This window comes from Harpia harpyja, chromosome 6 (assembly GCF_026419915.1).
Source record: "Harpia harpyja isolate bHarHar1 chromosome 6, bHarHar1 primary haplotype, whole genome shotgun sequence".
NCBI classification, from domain to species: Eukaryota; Metazoa; Chordata; class Aves; order Accipitriformes; family Accipitridae; genus Harpia; species Harpia harpyja.
Window position 1 is genome coordinate 57,381,217 of NC_068945.1, and position 21,996 is coordinate 57,403,212.

At 41.7% G+C, this 21,996-nt stretch overlaps 1 protein-coding gene across 3 annotated transcripts in view; it reads left to right on the top strand.

Annotated features, from left to right (window-relative positions):
- The first annotated feature begins 214 nt into the window (after positions 1 to 214).
- The window catches only part of RSBN1L (round spermatid basic protein 1 like), a 55,837-nt gene continuing 34,055 nt past the window's right edge, over positions 215 to 21,996 (top strand). The window contains exons 1-2 of one of the 3 annotated variants that reach the window (XM_052788967.1): positions 218 to 931; positions 12,742 to 12,855. In XM_052788967.1, coding sequence (XP_052644927.1) covers positions 286 to 931; positions 12,742 to 12,855 — 760 coding nt within the window. In that variant the 5' untranslated portion in view covers positions 218 to 285. Of the gene's footprint in view, positions 932 to 12,741; positions 12,856 to 21,996 lie in introns of all 3 variants that reach the window. The other 2 variants (XM_052788969.1, XM_052788968.1) reach the window with 2 other exon arrangements.

The following is a 21,996-nucleotide window of genomic DNA, read 5'->3' on the forward strand; positions in this document are numbered from 1 at the left end:
TCGCCGCCTCCCCGTCCCGCTCCCGTCCCCGAGCAGCTGCGCCTGCGCCTGCGCCCGCCCCCACAGCAGCGCCCCCTCCCCTGCCCCCGCGCTCCGACTGCGCACTCAGCCGAGCCCGCCGCCCCCAATCCCCTGAGAACCCGCCCCCTCCTCGCCCTGCGATTGGCCGATCCCGCTGTCTCTCCGACGTCTCCCCTGCCCATTGGGCGAGGCGGGGGCGCCCCCCGCCCCTCCCGGTTCTGTCGGTTGAGGCGAGCCGAGAGTAAATAGAAGCAGGAGCCCAAAATGGCGGAGCCGCCGAGTCCTGTTCGTGGCGCGGCGTCGCCCGAACAGGAGTCGTTCGGCGCCAGGCCGGCCCCGGACGCGAAGGTTTCCCGTGGGTCCCAGCCAGCCGCCAAGAAGATGAAGGGAGCCGATGAGAGGAGCCTGAAGGGCGCGAAGCGCGTCAACGGTGAAGGAGGTGGTGGTGGCGGCGGCGGCAACGGTGGGAGCGGCAAGCAGTCGCTGCCGCTGCCAGCGGTCGTGCCGAGCTACAGCAACCCCGCGGCGTGGGGCTTCCCCGCGCTCCCTCCCGGCCCTTCCGGGAGCGCGGGGGGCTTCGCTTTCCCTTCTCAGCTGCCCCGGAAGCTGCTGTCGCCCGCCGTTTTGCTGCCGTCGTCCGCCTCTCCCTCCTGTTCGTACCAGCAGCACCAGCACCGCCACCACCGGCACCGCCTGGCTCTGGCCGTCGAGGCGGGAGGCTGCGGTAGCGGCGGGGCGGCCGGCGCTGGCGGCGGGAGCGCCAAGCCGAAGAGGCCCAAGGAAAAGCGGGACAAGGAGAGGAGGAAGCACGGGGCCCTGCCCGTGGTCGCGGCGGTGGGAAATGGCGGCGGGGGCCTGAGTGCGGCTGGCCGGGAGGAGAACGGAGAGGTGAAGCTGCTGTTGCCGAAAGGTGAGGGGCGGGCGCCGTGGCGGTGCGCGGCCCGCAGCCCGAGGGAGGCTGAGCGGCGGGAAGGGAGGGCCGGGAGGAGGGGTGGTGAAGGCTGGAGGAGCTCCGGACGGGGCAGCAAGCCCGGGCTGGGCAGGGTGGGTATGGTGCTGTACGTGAAGGTGCCCGGAGCTGCTGCAGCTGCCGTGAGGGAGCAGGAAATGGTTGTGATGCTCGGATCGAGCCGTTAGAATGGCCGCCTGCCCCCGCCCCGCTTCAGGACGCCGGGGCCGGGGCAGTGCCGCTTCGCGGGGGCCTTACCTGTCCGGCCCCTCCGCCCTGCCCTCTAGAGAGCTGGGGACAGCTAGGCTGGTGGGCTGCGTGCTAGACCCCGGTAGGAGACCGCTGGCGTTGTGTAAGTTTGTGGAGAAGGCAGCGGCGGCTTAGTCTGCCGTCAATCCTGTCAAAAAAGGGGGTGTGGAGTTAGCGATGGCGTCAGCTAGAAGCTGCCAGAGGCCTTAGGTTTTCCTACCTATTAGGGAAGTAAGGGTGCCCAGTAATTTACTAGAGATCTGCGAACAAAACTGAATTTCTGTCGTTGTGAGGGGAAAAACGGGGAAGACCACATGCTACAAAAAAACCCCAGTTTTAAAATTGAATCCCGAATTATGTTCTTTATTCAGTTATTAATTTTTACAGGCTAAGTCATCGAGTACTGGAGAGCATGCAGTTAGATACGTAGGCTTTTGAAATCTCATTTAGTTGCTGCTTCAGGTTTGCTTTATTTCTGAAGATCACTGGGGTAAAATCTTCCAAGAAATGCTCGAGGCCTTCAGGAGAAGGGGAGGAGTGCTGGGTTAGTCTATTAATGGGGCTGGACAAAAACGGCCATACCAGGTAAAATAAGATAATAGGCTAGATTCTTGCTTAGGTTCTTGAGGACTGTGATCAACAGTAGATGCTTAGGAAGTAAAAGGCAATACGTCAATATGTGAAGACAGTACAAGAATACATGCTTTTATTTTTAGTGTATGCTTTCCCAGTTTCCAGTGACCTTAACCCAGATGGTGATGCTTTTGCATTTACATTGAAGTATGAAGAACTTGAAACATTCACCCCATTACCTAGTTTAAGCAAGTTTCCTTTCTTTCAAAGGAAAGATAAATTGTAGCTGTTATGTAGGCTTAGGTTACTTTGGTTGTGGTCTATACCTGTACTTATAGGATGAGGCAAGCTTGTAGAGAACAATTATTAATACCAGTATGCCTTTTTGTCTATTGATTATGTTGTCTGGCTGCCTTACTGTATTTTCCACTAATTGCCACTAGTATCTTAGTCTCTGATTCATTTACCTTTGAGTACTTTCTTTTTTTAATTACTTGTTCTTTTTGGTCAGCGTGTTGCTTGTATCATTTTGTTCTTGGGATCTTGATTGCTGGTACAGGGGGCTTTAAGTATGTCACTTCAGTGCTTTCGAGTATTTCATTTTGTTTTTTTTTTTTCCTTGTTCCTGTCCCAAAGATGGCTTGGGAAAAGTCTTAAATGATAGTCAGTACATGTTTGATGTTGGTGAAGCCTTCTTGTCTTCAAGGATAGCCACTAAGAAACTCAGCCGAATATCTTTCTAGCAAAGCTATGGAAATAATAAGCATATTCACTCAGATTTTCATAGTTTCCTACCAGTGTTACACATTCGTGTTAATAAATCTCTGAAAACAGTATTACGGTAAGAGGATGAAATGTTTTTTTGCACATTGGTAAAAAAAATGATTGCACTGATGGTGTCAATTGAATAATTGTTAATTGAACCCTCTTGGAAGCAGTGATTCATCTTTAAAGAGGAGATTTTGCACCTTGTATCTGGAAAGGATATTTTCTCAGGACTTATAGACTGACAGGCACAAGTACTTGCCTTTTAGTTGCTGTTTGCTCAGAACAGATCTTTTTACCTTTCACTTATTTCTTGAAAACCTAAGTACAGGCAACAAATAACATTTTCCAAGGCAAATGATGCCTCTTTCGTATCTGGGTCTCCACATTTCTGTTTAGACAAAGTGGTTCCTATAGCTAAAATTTTGTGGCGTAGTTTCCTATATAAATGAAAAATTTACTTTATATTTGTGGAGAGAAGGCTGTAAGAAGGTGAGGGATGCACTGAGTCCTCTGCTGAGAGCAGCCAGCCTTTTCAGAGTAGTTCTGTATTTGACTGTAGATTAAAGAACAGGTTTGTGCTGTTAATCCTGTGAATAATTGACTTTTCAGAGAGGAAAGGAGAAATGCAGTTAAGATGTAGGGAGAAAAGAATGACGGGGGGGGGCATGCAGAATCCTAAGTACAGAGGAGAACTAAGAATTATATATTAGGTGGTAGAACCTGTGCTTTGGGATTGCTGGGCCTATGGCATAGTCTAGAAGAAGATACCATAGGAGCTCTGGTTGCAGCAGTGAATGAGTGAATTTGAGATACTGACATGAAAGAGGGAGGAAATAGCATGCAAAAACCATGTAAGAGAGGTGATTCTGATCCTGTTCTGGGGCAAAAGACATATGTAGTTGCTGTAGAAAGGCAAGGAAGGTTAGAAGAAGGGTGGGATAGAGTGAAAAATTTAGGCGGCCTACAGATAGAACATCAGGGTGAATTTATTAGAGGATTTTGTATAATAAAGCAATCTGAGAGGCTTGCGCACACAGAACGTATAGGGGGAAAGTAGGAGTGAAATATATGTCTCTTTAGGTGTAATGAAATGAGTTCATAGAAGCTGTCGTATGTGCAGCTGGTAATACTTTCTAAAAATCAACCTAATGCAGACAAGTGCAGTCTCCTGTTCCTGGGGTCTGCAGTTAGACAACCATTTTGCTTTTGGTGCTATGGAAAATGAGCAGCAACACGGAATTGACAGTATTGATGGTTTTTCTCTCACAGCATTCAGAACTGATATGTGTATCGGTGTTGCACCTGCCAGAAAGAAAATTGTGCAGATGAGGAGACTAGAGGTGCAGAAGTCTCTAAAAGAGGCAATATTATCAAAAGAAAAGCAGGTGGAATGGATGAGATTGCCTTGATCGTTTTGAGGCTCTGAAGATGGAAAAACTCCATCCATCTAGCCAAAGTGGAGATGCATTGCACGTGGTATGCGGGATGGAGTGGAATTCCTAATTGAGCTTGGTACTGATAAGGGTGCCAGTGTCTATGAATTGGGAGGAGTCGCGTTTCTAATCAGTGAGTTGTGTGCATACTCTGCTACATACAGCAGTTATGATGCTAAGAGTAAGAGCTTTACCTTGGTGGGAGGGAAGGAGGGCCTGCACAGACCTTAGTAATGGAGAAAATGAGGAATGAAGCTAGGGGGATCAGGGGGAAGAATGGCAAAATTTGTCTCATGGGATTGCTGAGACAGTGTAGACAAGATAATACAGGGAATCGGGGTGTGCAATGATGTGGAATGAATGAATGTGAGATCTGGACTTGGAAAACTGTCATCATAGGACTTTGAGCAGTACCAGTAGCATTTTCCTATTTCTAGTTTAATTACTGTGATGATGATAAAGGGACATTGACACTGAGGAGGAAATTGTGAGAAGATTTTTCACCTACCATTCAAAAAAGCTGATTATTGGAGCTGATGTTTGTTCTTTGCTTGCGATAGTGATTACAAGGTAAGAGAGCCTAGTTTTGAGGCACCTTTCTTTCCTGAGTGATAGGAAGATGTTAAGCTTGATTATAGCCAAGATGGGTGATGTGTTTAAAGCTCTTTAAAATTTTTGTATTTTCTTCCTTGAACAAGTCTTCATTTACAGATTTCTCTGGTCTTCTAATTCATTGGAAAGACCTTTAACTTGCAGAGTCATAACCAGGCCTTACTTACAGCTTGTGTTTCAATTAAATGAATGGAGTTGAGTGAACCCTTCTGAGATGATGATCTAGCATGCAGAGAATCTGGAAGAATATTTTGCCATATGCATGATTTATCCTGCAGATACGAGGTTTAGACTGTTTAAAATAAGCTTATATTTCACTTGTCAAGTACGTTCTGGTAGTGGAATTAGAAGTTGTGTAACTATTTTTGTTTTAAAACATGGTGTGAATCTGATGGAAATGATTGCTGTTCCAGTTTATGACTGTACTGGTTCAGTTAGTCATTTAACTGATACTCTGCTCTAGCAGTTCGTAGTTGAAATTGTTTTCTTAACAGTGGAAAGCTCAGCTCAGCCACTCCCCACTTCATCAGATGACACCTGCCCCAAGTTTTTTGGTTTGGTCCATAGACTTGCTGTAAGGTGTGATTCAGATGCATGCACCATCTTTTCTGGGTTTTGTGCCATTTCTGTGTACCTTTTCCCTTTCTTTTCATTTTTTTTTTTCTTCAATGATCCATTTGCTGATAAGATAACCTTAGTTTGCAAGCAATTACAAAATGAGACTGGTATTTTTAACTTGCAGATGGGGGTTCCCTATATGAGCAGGAAAGCTGAACATGGTACTGTAGCTCTTGTTTTTACTTCTAGTCTTCCCGCCCCCCCCCCCCCCCCCCCCTTCTTGCTGTCTTTGAAAGATAGGTTAGATTTCAGGTGGGCATTTACCAGTGATTCTTCTGATAACTTTGGTTTTTTTGGGTTGCATGACACTTCCAGGTTTTAAGTTTTCAAGAAATTGCACTTTTCAGGCTTATTAAGTTCAGTTTGCATCCGATAGGATGCTCATTTCATATTCTGACTTACCAAAGTAGGCTGGAGAAGGTTTTGGATCTTCTTCTTTTTGCCTCCTTTAGAGCCGGGACCATGCATCTTGCTAGTTAGATTGTCTTTTTTTCTTCTGCTAAACGTTTCCTCCTTCTGTTTACTTTTATTTCCTTTGCTTTTTTTTTTTTTTTGTGCTCTGTGGCTTGACTCACTTCCCCCTCCCCCCTGCCAAACTCCTTAAATTTAGCAGTCATTTTCATGCTTGTGAGGCCTCATGATCAGTCTCTTCTGAATTCTTTAATATATTTCTATTTAGATACCCCACTGTAATTGGCAATGTCTGGAAAGTGTTTAGGGTTTTAAGTGTAGTATACAAGAGGAAGAGGGACCTCTCAGATTTCTTCGGATGTTTGAGATGTTTATGCAGTTTAGTTTTGAGAGCTGATAGTGATATTAAGTGTCCAATGTTGAGATGAATTTGGAGCAGTGTATCTTTCTTCTGAGGGGCCCTGTCCCCTTTTTGTTTCTATGAAATAACTGTGAAGCTTTGCTAGGCAGAACAAAATCTTTCACTTTCTAAGCTGGCAAAAAAAGCAAGCCACTCCTGTACCCCAGAATATAGCTCTGTGTGTAATTTACACAGCAGAAACTTATTCTGGTTGTAGAATAATAAATAATTTTTCTTAGTTGAAACAAGACCAGTAGGCTGAAACATCAGATCTGAAACTGCTTGCAGACGCTTTGTTTGTAGCTGTCATGTTCTCCACTACTGATTTCTGATGCAACTCCCCAGTGCTTGCGCTTAAAGTTGGCTCATTCAGTTCTGCATGTAGAAGGTCTCCTTTAGAGTGCAAAGATTAGAGGAATTGTAAAGATTAGGTTTAAATTTCTTGGAAGTGTTTTGGTTCTGAAAAGGGTTTGTCTTCCTTCCCATTCACTGGAGGGATTTCTTTAGTCATATCTTGGATTTTAAACTTTATTTACTGAAAGGGATGTCAGCCAAATACTCCTCGTTATTGGAATGAGAAAGCTGTCATGACTTTTGGGGGGGTCGGTCTCAGAAATACTGTATGGGTTTTTTCATGTTCATTAAGTCAGAAAGCCTGCTCTCCGGTGTACCTTGTATGACTTCATAAAAGTGCAGGTGTCAAAACCGTTAACATAGTGGTGTTAAACATACTTCATGTATCTGCATAACCAGATAAACATGGCTTCTTGAGATTTTATTTTTATGGTTATTTGTATAAAGGGAGGAGAGTAGTGATAGAAGGCCCCGTAACTGATGTTTATGTACTTCCCTCCTCCTCCCCCTTCCCTTCAGTTACAATACTGTTGGTGTTAACCATATTGATGGTGTCCGTTAGCAGTAGTTTGTAAATATTTTGCCTGATGTGCGGTGACAGCCCTTAAATCAAAGGGAGGAGAGAGAGGCAGAATACTTTGAACATAATCTATGACTGACTACTAATGTGGGTTACCATCTGGAAAACTGATGCAAAGCAGCTGCAGCTTTTGGCATCTGACAAGGTTGTAAAGCTTGCCTCTTTCAGTGCTGAAATGGACTTGCTTGAGCTCCTGCGTTGGCTTCAAGGTGTGAATTTCATAATGTGACAGGGACCACATTGCACAGTCCACTACAGAGTGTTTCCTACTTGACTCCTCTATGCACTCAATTTACCTTTTTGTAGAAAGCTTGCAGCAGAGGCAAAGATCTGGTTAAATTTCTGAAATCTGAATGGTGGTGTCTCTGAATTTGTGTTCCTTTATTTACTACTTAGGAAATCACTGCAATCGTTATGAGAAGGTATCTACCGAGTTAGGAAACAGAAAGCTTTTACTATAGCCTTTAGTTGTAAATGGCTGTTTACCTTATAAATACAGTACATATTCCATTTCTTTTATTCATGTACTTAACCCAACATCCAGAAGAAGCAGAAGCTTTTGGATTTGAGGAGGAAGTATGCATATCACTCTTAATTCATTCAGTTAATCATGTGGATTCACTGTAAAGTGAAAACATTCTTCAGATACCATTTAGGAAGGTGAGGTAGAACACTTCTTCATAATGGAATTCTTCCTGTCTGTAGATAGCACTTTTTTTAATATACTGCTGTTGCTGCATTTCAGTCATGGGTGTACTGTTTCTATGACACTAAAACCAAAGAATATGGGCTTGTGGTGACACTCATATTGTGAACTTGAATGAGACATCTAGAAATGTCTTTGTTCCTTGGGTGTTGTATTTCCTCCAAATAGGGATACTTACTCCTACAGAACTCTGTATTTTAAAAAGGATTCACATGGAATTAGCTTATTTAGTACAGTTGTATTGGGTTTGCATGGCAAGGTTTTGGTAGTGGGAGGGCTACGGGGGTGGCTTCGCTGAGAAGCTGCTAGAAGCTTCCCCTATGTCCGACAGAGCCAATGCCAGCCGGCTCCAAGACCGACCCACCGCTGGCCAAGGCCGAGACCATCAGCGGTGGTGGTAGTGCCTCTGGGATAATGTATTTAACAAGGCGGGGGAAAAAACTACATAACTGCAGCCAGAGAGAGGATTGAGAATATGAGAGAGCAACAGCCCTGCAGACCCCCAGGTCAGTGAAGAAGGAGGGGGAGGAGATGCTCCAGGCGCTGGAGCAGAGATTCCCCTGCAGCCCATGGGGAAGACCATGGTGAGGCAGGCTGTCCCCCTGCAGCCCAGGGAGGTCCATGGTGGAGCAGATATCCACCTGCAGCCTGTGGAGGACCAGAGGAGGTGGAGACCCCTGGCAGGTTCCTGGCAGGACCTGTGGCCCTGTGGAGAGAGGAGCCCACGCTGGAGCAGGTTTTCTGGCAGGACTTGTGACCCTGCGCGGGAGCCACGCTGGAGCAGTGTGTGCCTGAAGGACTGCAGCCCGGGGAAGGGACACACGCTGGAGCAGTTCATGAAGAACTGCAGCCAGTGGGAAGGACTCATGTTGGAGAAGTTCTTGGAGGACTGTCTCCTGTGGGAGGGACCCAATGCTGGAGCAGGGGAAGGTTGAGGGGTCTTCCCCCTGAGGAGGAAGGAGTGGCAGAGACGAGGTGTGATGAACTGACCCCAACCCCCATTCCCCATCCCCCTGTGCTGCTGTGGGGGAAGGAGATAGAGAAAATCGAGAGTAAAGTGAAGCCTGGGAAGAAGGGAGGGGTGGGTGGACAGTCTTTTTAAGATTTAGTTTTTATTTCTCATTACCCTACTCTGATTTTGATTGGTAATAAATTAAACTAATTTTTTTCCCCAAGTCAAGTCTGTTTTGCTTGCGATGGTAATTGGTGAGTGATCTCTCCCTGTCCTTATCTTGACCCATGAGCCATTTGTTATATTTTCTCTCCCCTGTCCAGCTGAGGAGGAGAGTGATAGGGCAGCTTTGGTGGGCACCTGGCATCCAGCCAGGGTCAGCCCATCACAAGAGTGAAAAATAACTCTGTAATAATAGAGACTTTTTTTCTTCAGGCAGTAGAGCTCGAAAGCTAAGGAGTGAGCCTAAATCTTACTGGACCTTCCATGGCCGATTCCTACTATGCTTGGAATTTTATTTATTTATTTTTTTTTTAAAACCCTAGTAGGGAGTATTTACAAACTCTGTTTAGTTCTTGGCCAGTTATTTCCTGAGCAGTATATTTTTCTGTCAGTAGCATATGAAGCTGAAGTGCATTTTGGCAGGGGAAAAACTCTACGAAAAGATACAGTGTTCCTGAATCTTTACCGTGGGATACAAATTACTTCAAACTTTTGGCTTTTGGTTGTAGTCTAGAGGTAGGTAAAGGAGTAGGAAGTCTGTATGTGTGCAGGAAGAGCACGTGGTACAATGAGCAATGATGTGAGATGACTCTAAGGGTTACTATGCTACAATAATGTTTATATGTATGAAAAGTTTGTATGTATTAATTACTGTGTTTTAGTCATAATTGTCCCTAACGTAGTTGTTAAAAAAACAGTGGAAAATACAGATTAATGTGGAGAGACCTGAATATATGATTTGGTCTTTGGAGGCAGCCCCTAAAATTCATCAAATGAACAATAGGATAATGTTTTAAGGACCACTGACTTCTTTGGGTGTTGAATGTCACAAGGAAGCAATTGCAGCTGTAGTAAGCATTGGGCTAAGGAGAAATAGCTATCAGCTGTCCCAGTACACTACTGTGAGTAGAAACAGACATCAGTCAATCCAGCTGTGTTCTGGCCAAATTGACAGCTAGTGCATTGCTTAGGGATGACTTTAAGATTAAGGATTTTGGTATGAGTGATGTGCTGATAAAACAAAGTGCTAATTTAAATCTGTAGTAGAGGAACTGGTATTTTCCCAGAGACACCTGTTTCATTGCATTGTTTTTGTTGGTGTCTTGTATGGCTATTAAGTATTCTTTTTTGTTGCTTCAGATGTGATTCATGGCATCATGATGACTTTCTCCCATTGGAAGAATCAGAATACCAACTTTTAAGATTTGGTATTTTCTCCCTGTTCAAAGTAGAGCAGACATAACAGGGTTGTTTTTTTTTTTTTTTTGTCTGTTTTGATAGAATAATAAAAAAAAATCACCCCCCCCCCCCCGAGATGTTAGACAAATCCTCAGTACCTGATCTTTTGATTATTCCTTGTCAGAACAACTTTGTTAAAAGGGAGAGAGCAAATAGCTCAGCTTAAATACAGCTGAAGTTTATATTGCTGGAATGCTATTTTTTAATATCTACTAAAATGGAAAAATAGTTATTGAAATGTAAATATGCTTAGGTGGCTTCACATAAAAATACTGTTTGATGATGAATTTTGAAAGGGTTATTATAAACGTTTTTGTGATTTCCTGCAGAACATATGCTGTGCCTACTCCTTTTTTTTTTTAATTAACCTTTTATTTAGACCAGGACTTTTTAAAAAAAAATGTGTTTTGAGTTCTGCCAGCCAGACTAGAAAATACTTATTTTTACTTATAAACTGAAGGCATTTGAACTGAGACTTAAGATGAAGTGTTAATCCGTGGAGTGACTCTCATTTCTTACCTATTCTGTGGGCTTTGCAGGAGGAAACCTGAGAATTTGTACATTTAAATTGGGATTCTCAACAGTTCTTTACTTGCCTCAGGCTGTACACTGGTTTTGTTACAGTACCGTGATTTCTAAAAGGGAAATAGTTAAGCTTAATTTATTTCAAACCTTCCTCAGCTGCATTTACATTGTATTTGCAGTCGCTTCAGGTATGATTTGCTTGTGGCTGTTGCTAGAGGAGGTCACAGGACACTTCCATTGTTTCTTTTGTCCGGAACGTTTCACCATTGACTCTGCTAATTGCTTTCTGGATGTGAAAATAAACTAGAGGCTCTTTAAAAGGTTTCAGCTTGTTCTCTGTCCTTATGTGTTGCTTCTGACAAAACTGGAAGATTCATTGGCCTGTGATGCTATTCATGTGCCTACAATAAAGGATTCTTTCAGTCTTTTGCTGGTCCTCTTTCAACAAGGCTCAGCATTTGAATATGCTCTTCAGTCTTTCTTTGATTTGTAAGTGATAGCAGAAGTCAAGTGTGCCCCTTAACGGTATGCAAATGTTGAGATAAAATCTAGGTCTTCCTATGATAATTGTAATCCTGGCTGAGTTGAACATTCAGTGCAGGTTACAAATCAAGCCTGGTGTTATAGCCTACTTGCTGAGTGAGTGTCAGCTTTCCGAGTGTTACTTAAACTCCCGTTGTACAATTTATTTCCGACTTCATACTCTTAAAGTGCGGGGGATTTACAATTTGCAGATTTCTTTTGGGGGAGAGGCAGGTTGGAGAGGAAGATTCATGTCTGGTTAACCTATTCCTAGAAAGGACAGGTTTGTGTTGCTTAGGAAAACTTGTTTGGATTCCATGGTCTACTATACAGATGAATCTGCTTTGTCATCCCTTCTCATTGAACCATTAGAAGGCTGTTCTTGGATGTGATTGTTTCTGTTCTCTCCCCACTGCTTATCTTGATCTGTGGATAGACAACAGACACATCTCAATTGCCATCTCTTTTGGTTTTTATTTTCTTTCTTAGGCCTTCCCAAAATACGGTCTTCATCCTAACAACTGCTAGGGTTCATGTTCTGTAGCCTTACTGGAAGACTCCTGGAAGGAAAGATATGAATGCTGTGGAGTCATTGTTACAGCATTCATTTATGTGGATTACTGTCAACCCTTTGTTTAACTATTAACATGCTTCATAAGTCATCAGATTTCATCTTTCCCTGTGGAGGTTAAAAAGCCCAGTAAACTCTTGGAGCAGGTACTTGGCTTCAGGCCAAGAGACTGAGCATGAAATGCTGGCTGCAGTGCATCTAAGCCTAGTAAAATCTGACTTCTCTAAACGCTTGGCCTCAAAAGTAAATCGAAACTCGGCTTGAAAAGATTACTACTTGAAATTATGAATTACTCTGGGTCTAGTATTTTTCATGTAGAAAGCAGGCCTAAAGTCTCTGCTTTTGTATGACAATGATTTAAAAACCTGGAGGAACTTGACAAGAAAGTGAATGAATAATGAGATTGCTCAGGTAAGCTGTTGCTGATTGTAGGTAAGCAAGGGAAGCATCAGTGCATTGTATCTGCTGTGCAAATACAGCATGTTTCATGTGTTTCTATTAATTACATCTTACTGCTATTAATGCATTAGTGTAGCTGGCGAACTTAATGTAAAAGATTTTGCAGCTGACAAATTGTCTTCATTCCAAGGCACTTGAAAAAGCCTTTAGGTTTAAACTATGTGAAGATAGTTATGTGAGGTTTCTAGTGTATATGTGCACCCAAGAAAATACAAACTGTACTCTTTTCCCCATTTGTTATCTAATGTGTGTAACTTGAATTTCAAGAAATAAGAGCCAACTGCAGATGCAAAATAAGAGCACAGGGTAGTAGGAGTAAGTGAAAATTGTTAACTGTATACAGTTAACATGCTGAGTTGTTGCATACTGTTCTAACAAACAAAACTGGTCTGAGTTAAATAAGCTTATGTTGGATTATGCAACAGATAAATATTAGTTTTTCATATTATAAATACTGGGATTTCCTTTCAAGTCCTCCTTTTATCCTCCTAATAGAGCTCACATAAGAGTAATATGAAACGTGCATGCGACAATCAGTTTTCTGTTCCTACTAAATTGTAAAATATTTGCATTTCAGCTCAAATCAAAGACAAAATTAAAGAAAGGGAAAAGAAGCAAAAAGAGAAGAAGAAGCACAAAATAATGAATGAAATCAAGAAAGAAAATGGAGAGGTCAAATTATTGCAGAAAGGTAGGTTCAAACTATGTAGCGGTATTTCATTCTAGTGCTTTAAAATGGTATTTCATTCTAGTGCTTTAAAATGGTATTTCATTCTAGTGCTTTAAAATGGTATTTCATTCTAGTGCTTTAAAATCTTCGTATTTGGATTGGATACTGAGTTTTAATACTATGTTTTTCATTTAATTTAAATGCCATTTTCCCGGATTAGTTGGTATGAGGATTGCAAATTAAAACTTAACTATAAGTGTTAATTTTTTTGTCAACTGTGTTATATGCTGGAGATTAAAAATATAACCGTCACCACAATGTTGTTTATACAGTAGTGGTAAAGACTAGAGCTTCAAGGAATAATGTTGGTGATACCTACATCTTCTCTGCAGTTGCTGAAGAAGGTCATCATTTTATATATTGTAGAAAAGAAAAATTAGTCTGTATCACATTTTATATCTAACATTAAATGCACAAAACTGAATAACTAAGAGTTATAATTCAGGAATTTTGTCAAATACTAAAAAATTATGTGCAACAGGCAGTCTTAATTTTGGCTTATTTCTTCAACTTCATTTACTGGAATTGAATGTAATTAAGATCATGTTCTCACACTTGCTTGTACAATTCTAAGATTCAGTGAATGTACAATAGTTGAGGTTGCAAGGGACCTAGTCCAATGCTGCTGTTCAAAGTAGGGTCAACTACAGTAGGTTGCCCAGGACTATCAGATTCTGTGTTTCTCCAAGGGTGGAGGCTCCACAATCTCTCTGGACAACCAGTATCAGTATTTGACCACTCTTGCAGTAGTGTTGTCTTATGTTTAAAAGGAATTTCTTTTATTTCAGTGTGTACACTTTACCTCTTGTCCGTCACTGGATACCTCTGAGTATTGTCCTGCATCTGGGGAAGAATAACCCCAAGCACTGGTACATACTGGGGGCTGACCAGCTGGAAAGCAGCTTTGCTGAGAAGGACCTCAGGGCTCTGGCAGACAGGCAGCTGACTGTGAGCCAGCAGCGCACATTCACGGCAAAAAAAGGTCAACGGTATCCTGGGCTGCACTAGGAAGAGCGTTGCCAACAGGTCAAGGGAGGTCATCCTTCTCCTTTACTTAACACTGCTGAGGCTGCATCTGGAGTACTGTGTCCAGTTCTGGGGTCCCCAGTACAAGAAAGATATGGATTTACTGGAGTGAGTCCTTCACATGGCCAAAGATGGTGAAAGGACTGGAGCATCTAGTAGGGCCTGTTGCAATAGGACAAGGGGTAATAGTTTTAAACTGAAGGAGGGTAGATTTAGACTAGATACAAGGAAGAAATTTTTTACAGTGAGGGTGGTGAAACACTGGAACAGGTTGCCCAGAGAGGTGGTAGATGCCCCATCCCTGGAAACATTCAAGGTCAGGTTGGACGGGGCCCTGGGCAACCTGATGTAGTTGAAGATGTCCCTGCTCATTGCAGGGGAGTTGGACTAGATGACCTTTTAAAGGTCCCTTCCAACCCAACCCATTCTATGATTCTATTCTATGATCTTTCCTATAAGGAAAGCCTGAGACAGCTGGGACTGGTCAGCCTAAAGAAGAAGAGGCTCAAGGGGCATCTCATCAATGTGTATAAACACCTGATGGAAGGGAACGAAGAAGATGGAGATGGACTCTTCTCAGCAGTGGTCTGAGGCAGGAGACAGTGGACACAAATCGCATGAAATTCTGTCTGAATGCAAGAAAAAAAAAAACTTTCTTACTCTGAGGGTTGTTGAGTACTGGCACAGGTTGCCTGCAGAGGCTGTAATACCTGACTGGACACAGTCCTGGGCAGCCTGCTCTGGGTGACTGTGCTTGAGCAGGGGGTTTGGACTAAATGATACCAAGAAGTCCCTTCCAACCTCAGTGCTTCTGAGTCTGGCTACATCTTTACACCCTGTCATCAAGTATTTGTACACACTGATAAAATTCTTCCTCCCCCTGCTTTCTTTTCTCCATGCCGAACAATTCACTGCTCTCAGCCTCTCCTTGTGTGAGTGATGCTCTGTTCCCTTAATCATTTTTGGGGCCCTTTGTTGGACTTGCTCCAGCATGCCCAGGTCTGTCTTGGACTGCCAAGCCCAGAACTGGACACAATACTGCAGATGTGTCTCACCAGTGGTGAGCAGAGGGGAAGAATCACTCCCCTCAACCTCCTGGCAGTGCTTTTCCTCATCCTGTCCCGTGGGCTGCTGGCCTGCTTTGCCACAAAGGCACACTGATGGCTTATGGGCAACCTGTCATCCACCGGAACCCTCAAGTCCTTCTCTGTTGGGCTGCTGTCCAGCCAGTTGGTCCTCAGCCTGTGCTGGTGCAGGGGGTTATTCCTCCCAGGTTGTGGGGCTTTGCACATCCCTGTGTTAACTTTGTGAGTCCACCGAGTCGGCCCGTTTCTACAGCCTCTCAAGGTCCCTCTCACTGGCAGCGCAACCCTGTGGTGCATCAACCACTCCTTCCAGTTTTCTGTTGCTTGCAAACTTGCTGAGGGCGTGCTCTGTCCCATGATGCTGGCCCTTAATGAAGATGTTGAACAGTATTGGCGCAAGGTATCAATGTCCGGGTTACTCCAGTAGCCAGTGTTTTCCAGCTGGACTTTGTGCTGCTGATCACAATCCTTTGAGCATGGCAGTTAAGCCAGTTCTCGATCCACCTTGTTCTTCACTTATCTAGGTTATGCTGCATCAGTTTTTCTGTGAGGATGTTGCTTATTTAAGTAGGCCATATTTTTTTTTTAATCTGTTATTTTCAGACTCTGCTTTTGAAGTTAGGAACAAATTCCTGATATATTTTTCTGTTATCTTGTCTGCTGTAGGATTTAATTTACAAACAAAAAAATGAACCTCCCAAAACAAAACATTATCTTCAAAATGTTCATATCAGAGGCACAGAGTCCTGTAATTACTATATCACATATCACATATTATACTCTAAGCACAGCTCCAATTAACTGTATTAGCAACTATAACATCTTGAAACCTGTGTTGGTCAGATCTCAAGGTATCAGCTTAGACCATGAGGAATGTGTAAGCTGGTAACTTCCTGTGAAAAGAACAGATGTGGCTTGTCTTTGCTGAGCATGAAAGGAAGCTGGTGGTTGAGATACTGGGCAACAGTTAACTGCCTCAACAGTGAAGTTCTTCAGGTTTTGTTTGTGTACCAGCCTTTTTTTGCCCTCTCCTGTTTCTGTTGCCGTTCAGCAGATGAGGTGGAAGCTGCAAAGACAGCAAGTCTTGTTACACAGGTCTAATAAATGATACCTAATGGGGATATTGGGCCTCAAACAGTGCTGTATTTTCAAGTTGTTATAAAAAAACCATATGCACAGGGCCTGCTGTTCTCAGGTAGTTGAGTAGCAGGATAGGTTATTCTCACAGAGAACAGTGCTACAAGTGCATTATGTGCCTTATCCCTATTTAATAGATCTGATATGTTATCAGTCAAGTGTCATGTTTTAGGTTTTCTTAAAGATGTTGGCGAGAAGGTTTTTGTAGAGGCTATGTTTGGTTTGCCAGTATCCTGCAAAATTTACTCTTATTTCAGGGAAAGAAGGGGGTCTGTCAGGAGAGCAGTTATTTAGAGCAGACAGATCATCTCCACTGGGTTTGCATCCTGTTCAGAATAGCAGCTCTGGATGTCTTCTGTGGGCCTCCAAAATCTGACTGGATGTGTTCGTATGTGCTGTGAAGTTTGTATAACGTTTCCTGATTCCTTCTGGTGATCTAGCTTTACATCCTGGAAGCTGAGGGAAACACAGCAAAGGCAGAAGTGCTTTAAGAATCAGCTGCTTGTATCAGTGGTCAGTGCCTCTATGACCTTCTCAAACATTATTAACTCTTCATCTAAGGATATCTTCTTCCTGTGAAACAAAAGTTAAGCTCCAAGCACTTTTATTCTGAGCTCAGAATTCACTGTGTGGGTTTAGGAACAAAGGTTTGGAACTAGTCTACTTTCCTTTTCTTTGGGTTTTTGGTTTTGTGGTTGTTTGGGGTTTTTTTTGTGTGTGTGTTAAAAGACTACAGTGCTGGTCTCTAAGCTTACTTCTTCTAGGCATTAGATCTTGTTGTAAAATGTTACTCTGACCATCTGCTGAATGCTTTTATTCTTATGTTATTGTTACTGTTTTGGGTTTTGTCTTTTTTGTTTTTTCTTCTGTTTGTGACTTACTTTCATTGAGGGGCTGCCTCACTTCAGACAGTTAAACTAGCTGTCTGAGATAAAAGGTGGCTAGTTACAGAAGAGGTCAGTACTGAGGGACTGATGCCTTTTGAAGGAGAGTTGGTGCATAAGCCTGATTTTGGTGCTTTGAGCTGAATGTGGAAGAGTTTACTTATGTTAGGAAGCTTAGGGATGGAAGCTGTTTATTTGCCTAAACTTGGGTTGCTGTTCTGTTGAAAGCAATGATAAAACTTGCCCACGTTGGAGAAGGGCAACTCTTTAAAAGGGTATTCTTGCAGTTCCTGAGGCTGCTAAAGGAAATGTTTGGCTGTCAGAGACCCTGATGGCTTTTCTTATGCATCTAGAATGAAAAGATTTTTTTTGTAATCCTTTTGCACTTGCAGATATATTCTCTGTAGAATAAGGCTATATAATTGTCCCTTTTTCTCTCAATCTGTTATGTAGAAGGAAGAGCTCAGGTTTTTTGTAAAAAAGCTTCTTTGCACATGCATATTGTTAAAAATTCAGGAAATATAAGTGATTTAAATTTGCTTTTCAGAAAATCTGCATAATGAAAAAGTTACCTTTTAGAAATTGAAAGTTTCATACAAAAAAATTTCACACCAGTGTGACATGGCTGAGGGTTACTGGAGATCCTGCAAAAAGAAAAAGGATTAATAGGTTTATTTTTAAACAGTCCCATTTGTGTTTTCCCTTTAAAAAGAAAAAGTCCTATTTTTCTCATTATTTGTATTGGAGCATAGCAATTTCTAAAAATGCAGTAGGAGAAATTCTTCGTGTGTGTTTCTACAAGATTAAATGCCTTGGTTTATGGAATGTCAAAATGCAGGGAAGAAGGGAGAATGAACATCTTTATTGTGCTGGTATGAACATCTGTAAGTACAAATTGTTTTCTAAAGCTATTTTTTTTTAGTCTTCTGGGAGAAATTACATTTATTTTAATTGTACATTCTTATGAACATTTTAAAATTCTTTTATAGATTTTTTTTTTTCACAGAAGTAATTATAAAATTGGTATATTTAAGACGGGACCTACCTCCGAGTCATACTGCATGCTTTTTCCTACCTGCCATATTTTGTCTTTGTGTGTCTTAAGGGAAAGTGTTGAAGGATTTGTATGCAATGCGTTTTAGTTTATGGGACATTGAGGGGATGGTGAAGACTGAGGTAAGAGTGCAGGGCACACAGCTCACCACACTGGTTTGCCTGTAATACTGATTTTGCTTCACAGTCCTTAGGCACTGAGTTATCGACTTTTACCAATAAAATATATGAGTATAGGGTGAAATAGAGATGTAAAATACAGGTAGGGTATGTGTGATGAGATCAACTGAGAGCAGAGTTCTTCTAAGTTCTAGTGGGCCTCAAAACGTTTTTTTTAGAAAGAATGCATTAAATCATTTGCTTACCTTTTGTGTAGCTGGTGGATCACTTTTCCAGGTTTTCTGGAGATGTCTTTGTTGCTGCTTGCTCTTGGTGCCTTCTCATCCCTTTACGTGACTGATTCATTTCTACCCTCCATTACTCCTTCTGTTCAGCTAGTGCATTTAGTTGGCTACACAAATCTTTGATAACCTAAAAGGAGCCAACAGTGCTGGACTTGATTGGTCTCTACTGTTGTCCAGGCAGCGTGAGACACTGTCAGTGTGTGCTGCTTTAGGATGGAGCAGGTGGAGGGAGAGCTGTGCTGTAATAGCTTTGAAGTGTGTCTTATTGAAAGTGGGGGTCTGGAGCTTGAAGCAAAGACTTTTGGTACATCAGTGAAAAGCGAAAGTCAAGTCTTTTTCTACCACTGCCTACAAAATCTATGCAGGTTAAAAGGTTTCCATATGATTTTTTTTTTTTTTTAAAAGAGATCTGAAATACTGATCTGAAGGCTGTGGGTACAAATTATGACAGGCTGTGTGTAACACATGCATGTGTATTATTTGGAACTTCTTTTTATGTTGAAAACTGTGGAAGTAACTTTTTTAAATTACTTTATTTCAAAGACAAGGAATTCAAAGATAAGACTTCAGAGAGAATTGCAATGCTGTCATATTTGTAGGAACTCTTCCTTTGAGAACAGTGTTTCTACCTTCAGCTAGTAAATGTCTTTGGGTTAGTTGCTAGGCTGGGTGTGCATAAAATATTTTTCTTTGCCCGGTGATTGTATTGTTAATGTGAAGTGGGTTTCAGTTTATAATTTCAGTGCCACAGATTAATTTAAATACTGTGATGGTCTGTTCAGAAAAGAGGTCTGCTTCTATGTGGGTTACTCTACAGTCTTCCAAGTTCTTCCATAGCAGGTGAAAAATGCTGCTAGAGGAGCGTGTTTGCTGCCTTTGCTGCTTGAAGTGGAAGGCTTCATTGAATTAAGATGATTAAATTGGCACTTTTTCACCTCATAATCTATTTTAAGATCCAGACACGTGGAACCGCACAAAAAATTTGTCCTGCATGATTCCTCTTACAGATTCTCATTCTCATATGCAGACCCATAATTTTGAACAGAAATCTTCTGTTACACCTTCCCTCTCCACCAAGTTTCTATCCTTGCTTTCAGTCTAGGTGGCATTTCTGTTACGGTTTTTATTTTGGATGTTGACTTATTTGGAGAATAGAGAGATTTAGAAGTATGGAAGGAATAATAGGTTGCTGCTTTTAAAGTACTTTATTAAAGTACATAAAATAGTTAATCTGTAATTTTATGTATATATATTTAATGTGGTAACTCAGGGGACCAGACTCCATAGACTGTTTGAAGACTTTATATTTTCAGACTGTTTGTTGTAGAAGAATTAACTGAAAATGTTGTAGAGCTTTATATCTTTTATTCATCACTTCATAAATCTCTGCTTATCTTACAACATCCCATTGAAACTTTCATGATAACTGCAGTTGTTGGAAAGGGTATAGGAGGCAGCGTGTTAGGATCTTCCTGTGTGGCTCTGATGTGTAAGAGACAGTTACCTTAATGAGATAAACATGGTAAAAGTAAATATCTATCCTCATAGCAACTTTTATCACATCCTGTGTTTGTATGCCTATAAGTGTCGCTTTCTGAAAATCTTGAGTAGCTGTTCTCAAGGTGGTTGTGACTATTCAACTTCCAGGAGGGCTGAGACAACATAAAATAAGATTATTTGATGTTTTTTTAGGCTTGACTCTTCCGATGTTTAATAGTCAAGCTTCAAGCCTACAAATAGAACAAGATAGCTGTGAGTTCTCAGTTGTACTCCTGCTGTTTGGTTTGTTTCCTGGGCTACGTACTGAGACACCTTGAAGTTATGTTTGTTTTCAGCATATGGTCTGTTAGCTTTTCAACCTGTCAGCATTTGGTCTTGCTCATACTCCTTATTTGTGGAGTGACTATGTGCATTTTGTGTCTGTTCAGAATTCCATGTGCATATTTGAACTCTATTAGGAAGTCAGTTGTTCTGATCCTTTTGAACTATTTTCTAATATGTTTTTCATTAACTCATCAAATTATTATATAAAATTATATGTATTGAAAAATATATAAAAATAAGTTTATAATACATAAAATCAAAATATAAAATCCTGTCATTTAACTATGTGGCTGGAACAAACTTGAGGGTTTTTTAGGCTCTAAAAGGCTTCTCATGGTTTTTCTTGTGCTGGGTAGTTGCTTTTTTGCCTTTTTTTTCTACTATAAGTGGCAGTGCCTCCAAGAACACTTGTGTTCTCTGTGACTGCATATTTTATTTATTTACTGGTTGGTGAATGGAGTCTTTGCTGTTCCTGTTCTAAGCTTTTTTTTTAGTTGTTTGTGGTTATGAACTTTAAATTCCTTGGAAGATCCATGGGGACACTTCTGTGGTTTGAACTGGGATTTCTGTCTTGACTATTCAAAGACTCAGCCTGAAGAGCTGTAGCAGAGGTGAGTCATCATAAATTTCTAATATGTCAGTGCTTTAGTCTGAATTGCAGTGAGTACATTAGAAAATGCTTGAGTCATCTGTCTGGCCATGTGGGACTATGGGAAGAAAGTGAAGATCATTAATTGAAGGTTACTTCTTACCTATCCCCTTATTGGAGAGTACTAGGTAGAACGTCTCGTAGTATTGCAGTAGGAGACAGTTGGTACAGGACCAAGCCAAAGACTTAAATGTTTTGTAGCTGATGACAGGAATAGCCAGGCTGATCTCTCACTGCAGAACAAATAGTATGCCTGCAGCTGGTTGATAATTGCTGTGACTTTTCGTGTGCCATAGAACAAGGAGTAAGATGCTGTGTTCCAGTCCTTCTGTTCACTTGAAAAATCTAGGAAATGTGGTCCCTGTTTAGGCTCTTCTGCATTGATGTTCTTTCCTCTGTGCTCCTACCCCTGACCAAGTGCTCCTCAGCTCTGTTAAATTTTTGGTGACTGAGCTCTCCTAATGTGAGGAAGTAAAAACTGACTTTAATTACTGGCTGCAGTTAAAAATGTTTGTCCTTTCCTGGTACTAGCTGTGAGCTAGAAAACTGTGGGAACAGAACAATTTAGTGTTGTTGTTAATGTGTTTTTTTGGTGTTTGTTTTTTTTAAGCTTCTGAAGTTCCCGCCCTAATAATTTTGGGGGCTGTGATCTCAAAGTTGAGAAACACTGCTCTAGTTGAGACAACTGAATGAAGTAAAAGCTTTGTGCTCTCTGGTTACGTAAAATTTGAGATCAAATGATCTCATGGACAAAACACAACATAAGATAAACTTCAGGTAATTTCTGAGTTTTCTTCTTATAAAAACTCACACTTGGAAGGAACCTGTAGTTACCAGAGTTCGGGCTGTCTAGCATCAATTTAAATTACAAGTATGTATCATCTAATAATAACAGACCATTGGCTTATTTGCATAAAATTCAAACAGTTCTAATATTTGAGTCTTTAGTAATAGGTCCTGTGCTGCGAGTGGGTCCTATGCTGCGAGTGACAGGGATATTGTGGCACCACAAGAAATAAATTTACTGTTACCTTGAAAGA